We start from the raw sequence: 12127 nt of genomic DNA on the forward strand, positions 1-12127 counted from the left end.
ATCTAGCCACTGGGATTTTTTCCCATTCTTCAAGGCAAAACTGCTCAAGCTCCTTCAAATTGGATGGGTTCCGCTGGTGTACAGCAATCATTAAGTCATACCACAGATTCTCAATTGGATTGAGGTCTGGGTGTTGACTAGGCCATTCCAAGCCATTTAAATGTTTCCCCTTAAACCACTCGAGTGTTGCTTTAGCAGTATGCTTAGGGTCATTGTCCTGCTGGAAGGTGAACCTCCGTCCCAGTCTCAAATCTCTGGAAGACTTAAACAGGTTTCCCTCAAGAATTTCCCTGTATTTAGCTCCATCCATCATTCCTTCAATTCTGACCAGTTTACCAGTCCCTGCAGATGAAAAACATCCCCACAGCATGATGCTGCCACCACCATGCTTCACTGTGGGGATGGTGTTCTCGGGGTGATGAGAGGTGTTGGGTTTGCGCCAGACATAGCATTTTCCTTGATGGCCAAAATGCTCAATTTTAGTATATCTGACCAGAGTACCTTCTTCCATATGTTTGGGGAGTCTCACACATGCCTTTTGGCGAACACCAAACGTGTTTGCTTATTTTTTTCTGGCCACTCTTCGGTAAAGCCCAGCTCTGTGGAGTGTACGGCTTAAAGTGGTCCTATGGACAGATACTCCAATCTCCGCTGTGGAGCTTTGCAGCTCCTTCAGGGTTATCTTTGTTGCCTCTCTGATTATTGCCCTCCTTGCCTGGTCCGTGAGTTCTGGTGGGCAGCCCTCTCTTGGCAGGTTTGTTGTGGTACCAGCAATTAGGGTTAGGTGCCTTGCTCAAGGGCACATCGACAGATTTTTCACCTAGTCGGCTCGGGGATTAGAACCAGCGACCTTTCGGTTACTGGCACAACGCTCTTAACCACTAAGCTACCTGCCGCCCCAGGTAGCTTGAATATAATGGATGTAATGGTGCTCCGTGGGATGTTCAAAGTTTCTGATATTTTTTTATAACCAAACCCTGATCTGTACCCTTCCACAACTTTGTCCCTGACCTGTTTGGAGAGCTCCTTGGTCTTCATGGTGCCACTTGCTTGGTGGTACCCCCTTGCTTAGTGGTGTTACAGACTCTGGTGCCTTTCAGAACAGGTGTATATATACTGAGATCATGTGACACTTATTATGTGACTTCTGGAGGTAATTGGTTGCACCAGATCTTATTTAGGGGTTTCATAGCAAAGGGGATGAGTTATTTTTTTCATTTCACTTCACCAATTTCAACTATTTTGTGTATGTCCATTACATGAAATCCAAATGAAAATCAATTTAAATTACAGGTTTTAATGCAACAAAATAGGAAAAACTCCAAGGGGGATGAATACTTTTGCAAGGCACTGTATGTTAGTAGTAGATTGCCACTCCTAAGTCCTAACATACTGTAGCTAGCTAACTGTTGCCTAGCTTATACTCGCTTAGCTAGCTAACTTGAGGGCAGCCCATCTGATACAGTGTTGCTAGCTAATATAGTGTTGGTAGCTAACTACCTTAGCTAGTTTGTCCCTACATTGTTAGCTATCCAACAACTTCTGTCTGACAATGTCTCCCCCATGCCATGATTATCCCCATCATTGCTGGCATGCCACTGGTGATACTCATGAAATGTCTAACTAGCTAAATTATTAAAAGTTCAAGTGTTGTTGTTTTTTACCTAACCATGACCATGTTTGTTTGACAGATGAAGACAACTGTGCTGATACTCAATGGGAGGTTTCAGCACTGACTGATCAAAGCTACGTGTCAAGTGAACCAGTCAACAAGCCCTCCTGCCACAAACAAACCCAATGTGGTGGTGGAGAGACATTCACCCACACCATCCTGAAGAATGACACTAGCTCAGCGTTGTATACGGACCTTCTTCTTAGTGTTTTCTTTGACCATGTAGCTTTACTGCAGAAATTCTACACGGCTAACTTCAAAATGTATATCACTGATCAAATACTGATAACCTTGATGAAGCTGAAGCTGAATCTACTCCAGGGTGATCTTGCTGAATGCTTTGCTGTGTCCCAGGGAGTAGTGAGAAGAATCCTTTCCTACTGGATTGACACAATGGAGGAGCACATTCCATGGCTGCCGAGGGAGACAATCCAGCCTCAGTGCTTCAAAGTGAAGTTCCCCGACACCACTTGCATCATCGACTGCCCTGAAACCACTCTTCAGAAAGCACACAATCTTGATTCCAGAGTCATACAGCCACTATTATTCCAGCAATACTCTCAAGTATTTGGTTGACATTGCTCCATGTGTACTCATTATGTTAATTTCTCCTGTATATAGAGGCAGTGGCAGTGACGTGACAAGTTCATCACCCAAAACTCTAGCTTCCTGGAATACCTTTGGCCTGGCGATGAAGTTATGGCAGACAGGGGCTTCACCATCCGAGATCTGCTGTATGAGAGGAAGGTGAACCTTGCCATACCAGCCTTCTCTTATAAAGGAGGCCAGCTGTCTGACGAGGATGTCACAAGCACAAGAAGGATAGCTAATGTGCGTATACATGTTGAGAGAGTTATCAGACAACTCAAGGTGTTCAAAATCCTCTGCCAGACTGTTCCCATCAACCTGACACACAAAATGGACAAAGTCCTTAGAATCTGTGCAGCACTTGTTAACATGCAGGGTGAGATCATCCATGAGGATCCTGAGTGAGCAGTGAGAATGTTCATACATCTGAAATGTAACTTTATACAATATAATTTAATCCACATGAGATACTGTGTATATACAGTGCATTTGGAAAGTATTCAGACCCCTTGACTTTTTCAACATTTTGTTATGTTACAGCCTTATTCTAAAATTGATTAAATAATAAATGTTCCTCATCAATCTACACACAATACCCCATAATGACAAAACGAAAACACATTTTTAGACATTTTTGCAAACGTATTAAACAGAAATACCTTATTTACATAAGTATTCAGACCCTTTGCTATTAGACTCGAAATTGAGCTCAGGTGCATCCTGTTTCCATTGATCATCCTTGAGATGTTTCTACAACTTGATTGGAGTCCACCTGTGGTAAATTCAATTGATTGGACATGATTTGGGAAGGCACACACCTGTCTATATAAGGTCCCACAGTTGACAGTGCATGTCAGAACAAAAACCAAGCCATGAGGTCGAAGGAATTGTCAGTAGAGCTCTGAGACAGGATTGTGTCGAGGCACAGATCTGGGGAATTGTACCAAAAAATGTCTGCAGCATTGAAGGTCCCCAAGACTCTTCCTAGAGCTGGGCGCCCGGCCAAACTGAGCAATCGGGGGAGAAGGGCCTTGGTCAGGGAGGTGACCAAGAACCCGATGGTCCCTCTGACAGAGCTCTAGAGTTCTAATATAATATAAAATATAATCAGGTAAATGTGCATATGAAGAGAACTGTGCAAGACAAAACAAAGCATAAATCAAGAGTTATGCTTAGATAATAAGGTAGAGCTGACAGAGAGAGCTTTACAAGGCACATAATATAAGAACTAAAATATTAGGCCCGAGCCTAGATACCACATAGATGACTATATTTGGAGCACAGAGTTAGTCTGCCTGACTGGAACTCATCTACTATCCTTGGCAGCATATGTGTGAAACAGATTGCCGTCAGTTTAGGGATGACATCAGCACAGAACTTCACATCAAATGGCACACCAATAACAACTTGCTCGGATGGAGCCCAGACAAGCAGTTTGCATCTCTCCAGTCCTGTGCAGAACATGCCCATTTGCACCATGTAGTACCCACGGGCTCCATTAGGTTGCAGCTGACGAACCCCATCCACCAGCTTCACATCGGTGAGTTTGCCAGAAAACAGTTCAGTCAGAGACTCACATTTCTTACTCAGAACAGGACATTTGATTTCTAGAAGTTCTTGAGAGATTAACACTCCATCTGGGCTTGCAGAAAGCCTTGGCTCCTTGACACTCACTACTGTGCCTCTAATTTCCAGACTAAACCCACAGCTCTCCATCCATGTGTAGGCCACCTGCTCGTTCTCCTTGCCATATGTGGTTGCTGAGTTCCCATGGAACGTGGGGAAGAGATGCTCCCGCACAAAGTTGTCAGGATTTGTTGAGGTGCGCACAGGAACCTTCTTTGCTGAGCTGGTAGTTATCTGAAATGTATGTGTGTCATACCACACATGGGAGGCACTCTGCTTTAGTGACCTCCTCCAAGCTGGCACATTTACACTCCTCCAGCTTAACATAAGCATCATAAAATGACAGCATTTCTGACACTGCATGTTGATGCCATGTTCACCATGAGGCTGCTGTTGCTGTTGCTGGAACTTGATGACGGTTTGGTTTAGCTTTGATACACTTGTGCAGAAGGCTCCCCCCTGGAACATTGGCCCCTTCCAAACTCTTCTTAAGTGCGTTTTGAGGTCACTAGCTAACGTTTGCAAAACGGCAAGAACGCCAAAACGGAAGTCCTCCACAAAACAGAACGTGACATTGTTTTGTTTCCGGGTTCTTAAATAAGGTGAATACATAAGGCCAACTTTAACTTTAATATCCTGGAGGCATACTTACACATCCTGTCTCATTACTTTGCGTGAATGATATCTCTGAACTTTAAACAATGCGAAATTCTAATACAAAATTATTTGCTTAGCTTCTTTCTATTCTGTGGCTGCATGAAATAGCAAACATAATGTGAATTCAACAATTACATTTACGTCATTTATGACATTACATTCTTTGTTACTCCCTGATAAAACAATAACATCCATACTGTAGTTAGGCAGTGGGTTGAAAATAGACTCCAAGATCCGGATTTAAGCAAGCTCTTGGCTCAGTTCTCGCCCTGTGTGCATCCATATGTAACCGGTGTGAAATGGCTAGCTAGTTAGCGGTGCGCACTAGTAGCGTTTCAATCGGTGACGTCACTCGCTCTGAGACCTTGAAGTAGTTGCCGCGGATTTTGAGGAGCGACGGGTAACGGTGCTTCGAGGGTGACTGTTGTCGATGTGTGCAGAGGGTCCCTGGTTCAAGCCCAGGTAGGGGCGAGGAGAGGGACGGAAGCAACACTGTTACACATATGCGTGCAGAAATGTACGCCCACCTTGATGTATAGCACCGCCCACCTTGATGTATAGCACCGCCCACTGGGCGAAATGACGTGAAAACAGTGTGTCCCCCAAGGAAAGAGGACTACCGGAGAGGAAGCATGAAGGTTCATGTAGCCAATGGGAGTCGTTTGACGAGCGGATATGGCTTGTAATAAATAATGGAGCCAATCACAATATCAGTTTCCGCATAGGGGCGGGACATAATACGGAAACGATACCCACACACGCCAATCAAAACCAGGCACCCCTTTCCATTGGCAGATCGAGATATGAATGAGGTGGGGCTTGTAGCAACGCTCGCGGTGTTCTGTTGAAATTCCTTTGCCGAACATTAGCTAGCTAAAATAATTGGAACTAAAGCTATAGCTACTGAAGTGTGGACAACGACAAATACGACCCAAATGTGGATTTAATTGCAGAAAAATGTCAAAAATCTGGAATGGGATTACTCAAGGATTGCATTGATGTGTACTGCATTAACCTCCGATTTAGCTGTGGCTACCTCTCAAGCTAGCCAAATCGGAACAATCGGTGGATAGCTTGCTAACTAACGTTAAACGTAACTAGATAGCTAATTATTTAACGTCAGGACAAGGACGGAGCACGTTTCATTGCTAAAAATACGCAAAACGAATGTTGTTACTGTCATGAGTCCAGCCGGGTGCCCCCATGTGAACGGGTTCAAAGTGGATAACTGGAAACAGAATCTACGGGTCATTTACCAATGCTTTGTGTGGAGTGGGTCTGCCGAAACCAGGAAACGCAAGGTAAATATTTAAACGTTAGTTAGCTACTACTAACTAGTTCAGAACATGTATGCGGACCGCTTCTCGAGAGAACAGTGCCTACGACGTCTCGCTGGCTAACTGTCGTACATAGTCATTGTTACCAAGCCACACACGAAGAGGCAACTCAAACAGTGTGTGACAGACCCTGTTTTGTCGATTAACTAGTGATATTTGCTACAGTTTCCCACGCACGGATAGAACTTGTCGAACGTTAGCTAGGTAACGTTTTACATTTTCAGGAATGGCTGTTTCTATCGGCTTGGGCACTTGTACATTTGCTAACGCGGACTGGTGCAGTTTTAGATAGAATTGACACTGACTGAGGGGTGTGTGAGATACTGTTAGCGAGCTCAGCTCACTACCTAAACCCCCTACATCTCTTGCATCACAAAATCAACCCTGCCTGCTATGTGTGCGCGCGCCTGTTTAAGCAGTCCCAGTTTTTTTTACGTCATTGCATTCCCAGCTAGCTACATCTCTAGTCTCTCTGGAAAGTCTCTTCTGGTTACTTTGAAAATATGTAAATCATGCCATGCTTCCTGAAGAACATGAACACAGTACTTTGGTTGTCTCATCCAAATGTGCATTTCCTCTGATATATCTACTTTTATGATACGCAATCAGCGCTCATCAAATGACATTGTATGTGTCACGTTTCGTAAAAAGATGTAGACTAACAATGAAATGCTTACTTACTGCCCTTTTCAGACAATGCAGAGAAACATTGAAAAATAACACGAGGAATAAATTCATAATGAGTAACAATAACTTGGGTATATACACTGAGTTTACAAAACATTAGGAACACCTTTCTAATAATGAGTTGCACCCCATTTTGCCCTTAGAACAGCCTCAATTCGTCGGGGCATGGACTCTACAAGATGTTGAAAGCGTTCCACAGGGATGCTGGCCCATGTTGACTCCAATGCTTCCCACAGTTGTGTCAAGTCGGCTGGATGTCCTTTGGGTGTTGGACCATTCTGGTCCTCTGTAGCTCAGCTGGTAGAGCACGGCGCTTGTAACGCCAAGGTAGTGGGTTTGATCCCCGGGACCACCCATACACAAAAATGTATGCACGCATGACTGTAAGTCGCTTTGGATAAAAGCGTCTGCTAAATGGCATATTATTATATTATATTATATTCTTGATACACACGGGAAACTGTTGAGCGTGAAAAACCCAGCAGCTTTGCAGTTCACACACAAACCAGCACGCCCTGCACGCCAGGCAACTACTACCATACCCTGTTCAAAGGCACTTAAATATTTTGTCTTCCCCATTCACCATCTGAATGGCACATGTACACAATCCATGTCTCAAGGCTTAAACATCCTTCATTAACCTGTCTCCTCCCCTTCATCTACACTGATTTTAAGTGGATTTAACAAGTGACATCAATAAGGGATCATAGCTTTCACCTGGATTCACCTAGTCAGTCTGTCATGGAAAGAGCAGGTGTAAGCAATGTTTTGTACACGCAGTGTACACGGGGTACCGAGTCAATGTGAGGGGTATGAATTCATTGGGGTAGATATGTACATATAGGTAGGGGTAAAGTGACTAGGCAATAGGATAGATAATAAGCAGTAGCAGCAGCGAATGTGATGAGTCAAAAGAGTTAGTGCAAAAAGGGGTCAATGTAGATACTCCGGTAGCTATTTGGTTAATTATTTAGCAGTCTTATGTCTTGAGGGTAGGGTCCTGTTGGTTCCGCACTTGGTGCATCAGTACCGCAACGGTACAGACAGACACAACATACGACTGATAATCTTATGTTCATTGTGACCCGAGTATGATCTGGGGATATTACTAACTAGCTGTTGTAAAATCAACATTACATGCATGTATCTCCATGGCATGTTAATGTAACCCATGCTCCCATTGGATACAGGCAGTGCGTATTAACGGACTGTAGAAGAGATGTCAACATTCCACTTTCAGACAGCTTTGGGAGAACCTAATCTCAAAGCATATTCAGCTAGTGTGCATTAGAATTCTCATGCAGTACTGTGTCTGTGTCCACACAATGCGTCATACACTACATGACCAAAAGTGCTCGTTGAACATCTCATTCCAAAATCATGGGCATTAATATGGAGTTGGTCCCCCCTTTGTTACTATAACAGCCTCCACTCTTATGCGAAGGCTTTCCACTAGATGTTGGAACATTGCTGCGGGGACTTGCTTCCATTCAGCCACGAGCATTAGTGAGGTCTGGCACTGATGTTGGGCAATTAGGCCTGGCTCGCAGTCGGCGTTCCAATTCATCCCAAAAGTGTTCGATGGGGTTGAGATCAGGGCTCTGTGCAGGCCAGTGAAGTTCTTCCTCACCAATCTCAACAAACCATTTCTGTATGAACCTCGCTTTGTGCACAGAGGCATTGTCATGCTGAAACAGGAAAGGGCCTTCCCTAAACTGTTGCCACAAAGTTGGAAGCACAGAATCGTCTAGAATGTCATTGAATTGAGTGTGGGTGGGCATCGACATCTCCATTCACATATCTTTTCAAAGGTTAGGCCAACTTAATCCCATTCATCCCACCGTTGCGTTTTGTCTGAGTTCATCTGTCAAGTTACACTGAGAGGCTGCAGTGACAGTTTCAGTGTACAGTGTAGCTTCCTTCTTAATGGTTTCAACATTGAAGAAATGTAACTGTTTCATCTCGGGGACCCTCAGCTTGCTTAACAGCAACACACACACACACAGTGTAGCCAGTGTTGGTAACGTAAATGGTAACCATCTCACTATCTAAAAACATTATGAACAGTACTGTCCTTCTGACTGACTGAGTCTTCATAACACTGCTGGTTTGTATCAGTAATGCTACATAAAAATCTGCAATGGCTCTTGAAAAGGGGCTGCATGAAAACAGACAATTCATAAAATCCCCCCCACCAACTGTCCATTTCTGCTGGAGCCTCTATATTTGTTTGACTCCATGCCACCCCATCATATAAGACGTTGAAGTGCTGTCATCCTGCGTTATGCCGGGCAATCTTAGATTTAATGCATGGATTGGTATCTGTGCACTGGATAGTGGTGAGTTATGGGGAGGGAAGGTGACACCTGTGTTCAGAGCTGTCACAGACCAGGCTTGTATTTAATCAGGGCTGGCGCGACTGTCTGGGGGGCGTGGACCGGCGACTACACAGAGATTTATCATTTATTCTTTCTCGCCCTTTTTCTTTCTCTTTAAGCTGTCCTTTCCTACTCTCACTTATTTTTCACTTCCCCATTCCCCCCACGCAGTTGCCCCTGCTCCATGGTTACCTCAATTAGGATAAATGGAGTGAATGATGCAGGGATGGCAACGGTGGGATGGAGGGATGAGGAGGAGGAGGAGGACTAACAGATAAACCATCTGGGGAGGACCTCCTAATGAGCTGTTGAATTGCTCATCGGTCTGCTTTATGAACACCTCGTTTCTGCCCTGAGATGAACAGACCCAAAGAGATGAGGTGACATTACGTTTGCAACCATCCAGGTTGTTGTGTACTGTACAGCACACCGTAGCAAGACGTTTTGAAACAGAAAATAAAACGGAGCGTTTCTAATCGGGAAAATGCAGGTATTATCTCCCCGTATCACTCTCTTTCAAACCTGTTCCGTGCCTCAACCGAGTCTGTTTCTCTTTTGATACTGTGCCCACCTCCTAAACCCCACACAGGCTCCATTTGAAGAAGAAGCAGTTGTTTTAAACACACCTTGTGATGTCCCCTCACCACCTTGGACCAGCCACTCTGCCCAATTAACTTTGTGAATTTCACTAGCATGAAATCCTCTGGCAGATGGGTCTTTGAGTGATCTGATTGTTGAGGAAAGCGTAGCGCCTAACAGGCTATATAGCAGCAGTACATCAATAATTCATGCACATTATAACCAGCAGCCATTCTTCATACTCATATATAGGCTACAGCGAGTGTGTTCAGAATACATATGATCTCCAGCCTGCTGGTTGAGATGTGGGGCTTGAGGTTATTTTCTACTTTGTTACCTCTTGAGAGAGACTAGTCCTGGAGACTGCAGGTCATTGACCACATGCCCAGTCCCTGCTGGGTTTTAGTGAGTGTGTGCTAATGCAATGGTAGGAGGAGTGGCTTGCACACACAGCCTCACACACACAGTTGCATATTTTTGCATCTTCATAATTCATGGACACATAATGAGGAAGTGGATAGATCTTGTTTCTTATGATTACCAGAAAAAAATTATGAATTTATAAAATATTGATTACTTTGTATAGCTTTTTAAGACTATACATTTATTTCCCTGCTTTTGAGAGGAGCTGGCTACTGTACTGGGAGACATTCAGCAATTGTGCTAAGCTCACGATATGCTAACTTCAATCTCCAAACTGCACGCAGAGACATAAAAACGGTATCCATGAGTTTCTCTGACTCTGAGTAAGTAAACGTCCTAAATCTCAAAATATCGCAGTATCCCTTTGAACATGTGGCAGCGTTCTGACTGGAATATACATTTATGTAATGTGTATTCATACAGGCTGGCGTCTGTCATTTTATATAAAAGCTCTGAGAGATAGCCTAAGGATTCTATTTTTGTTAACTTCAGGACTGTACGTACATTTCCCAACCAGAAGCCATGGATTACAGGCAACATCCGCACTGAGCTAAAGGCTAGAGCTGGACACTAATCTGGACGCTTATAAGAAATCCTGCTACGCCCTCCGACAAACCATCAAACAGGCATAGCGTCAATACAGGACCAAGATTGTACTCCCTGTTCACCCATGACTGCGTGGCCGCGTACGATTCCAACACCAGCATTAAGTTTGCCTGCGACACGAAGGTGGAAAGCCTGATCAACAACAATGAGACAGCCTACAGTGAGGAGGTCAGAGACCTGGCAGTGTGGTGCCAGGACAACAACCTCCCTCAACGTCAGTAGGACAAAGGAGTTGATAGTGGACTACAGGAAACAAAGGCTTGTAGTGGAGCAGGTTGACAGCTTCAAGTTCCTCGTGTCCACATCACTAAGGAATTATCATGGTCCACACACACCAACACAGTCGTGAAGAGGGCATGACAATGCCTCTTCCTCCTCAGGAGGCTGAAAAGATTCGGCATGGGCCCTCAGATTCTCAAAGTTCCACAGCTGCACCATTGAGAGCATCTTGACTGGCTGCACCACCGCTTGGTATGGCAACTGCTTGGCTTCCGACCGCAAGGCGCTACAGTGGGTATTGCGTACGGCCCAGTACATCACTGGGGCCGTGCTCTTTGCCATCCAGGACCTCTATACCAGGCAGGGTCGGAGGAAGGCTAATGGTTCATTATTTAACTACCTGCATTGACCCTGTTTGCACTAACTCTTTTGACTCATCACATACGCTCCTGTTACTTTTTTAGTATCTATCCTGTTACCTAGTCACTTTAGCCCGACTTATATGTACATATCTACCTCAATTACCTCGTACCCCTGCACATCGACTAGGTACTAGTACCCCGTGTATATAGCCAAGTTATTGTTACTCATTGCATATTTATTCTTCATGTTATTATTTTTATATTATATCTCGTTTTTTCTCTCCGCATTGTTGGGAAGGGCCCGTAAGTAAGCATTTCACTGTTAGTCCACACCTGTTGTTTACGAAGCATGTGACAATTTTGCGTTTGATTTGATCTATCTGGCACTTCTGAGCTCATTGCTTTCTATCCCATCATATCTTGCATTTCACAGTCACGCTCTCTGTCTCTCTGTTGGCCAGTTTATCAGTCCGAGCAGAACAGTGAGTCTTGTTGGTCAGTTCAGAGGTTCTTTCCATCAGCCTGCTGCTCGCCTCTCCTTTTGATGTTTGTTTCATTTAGTCGCCACTGTTACATGTCTGCTGCCTAGCCCCCTTTCCCCCTCACCCTCACTGCAGCATGCCCCCTCGCCAACACAGAGGAGCCCTTCTCTCACTCCGGCCCAGCCAAGCACTGATGTCATCCCTGAAAAAGACCAATCAACATTCTTAGACCTCTCTCACTCTTGTCCAATTTCACTTCCACATTGAACACATTGTGTCAACTAAAACACATCAGCATGAATGGGTTTGTGCTTGTATCATTTGTGCGTGTGTGTCAGGGTTTCCATGACCGGGAAGATTTTTATTTACCGGCCATTTGAGAAATGTACCGTACCCATATGCATTGCAAGTTACAGAAATATTTTAATTGACAAGTAACTCCTATGCTGTCAAGATCGCCTCTGAACACTGAATATTTTAACTTTACAAATAGATAAACATCTTTAGTTAG

At 44.3% G+C, this 12127-nt stretch overlaps 1 protein-coding gene across 3 annotated transcripts in view; it reads left to right on the forward strand.

The window, feature by feature from the left end:
• The first annotated feature begins 5357 nt into the window (after window positions 1-5357).
• The window catches only part of LOC311118877 (ubiquitin carboxyl-terminal hydrolase 22-like), a 33990-nt gene continuing 27220 nt past the window's right edge, over window positions 5358-12127 (forward strand). For 2 of the 3 annotated variants that reach the window (XM_084193640.1, XM_084193641.1), the window contains exon 1: window positions 5403-5844. In XM_084193640.1, the coding sequence (XP_084049766.1) occupies window positions 5725-5844 (120 nt within the window). In that variant the 5' untranslated portion in view covers window positions 5403-5724. Of the gene's footprint in view, window positions 5845-12127 lie in introns of all 3 variants that reach the window. The other variant, XM_084193642.1, reaches the window with a different exon arrangement.

Source organism: Coregonus lavaretus (assembly GCF_964263955.1).
Source record: "Coregonus lavaretus genome assembly, contig: HAP1_SCAFFOLD_383, whole genome shotgun sequence".
In the NCBI taxonomy this organism is placed as follows: domain Eukaryota; kingdom Metazoa; phylum Chordata; class Actinopteri; order Salmoniformes; family Salmonidae; genus Coregonus; species Coregonus lavaretus.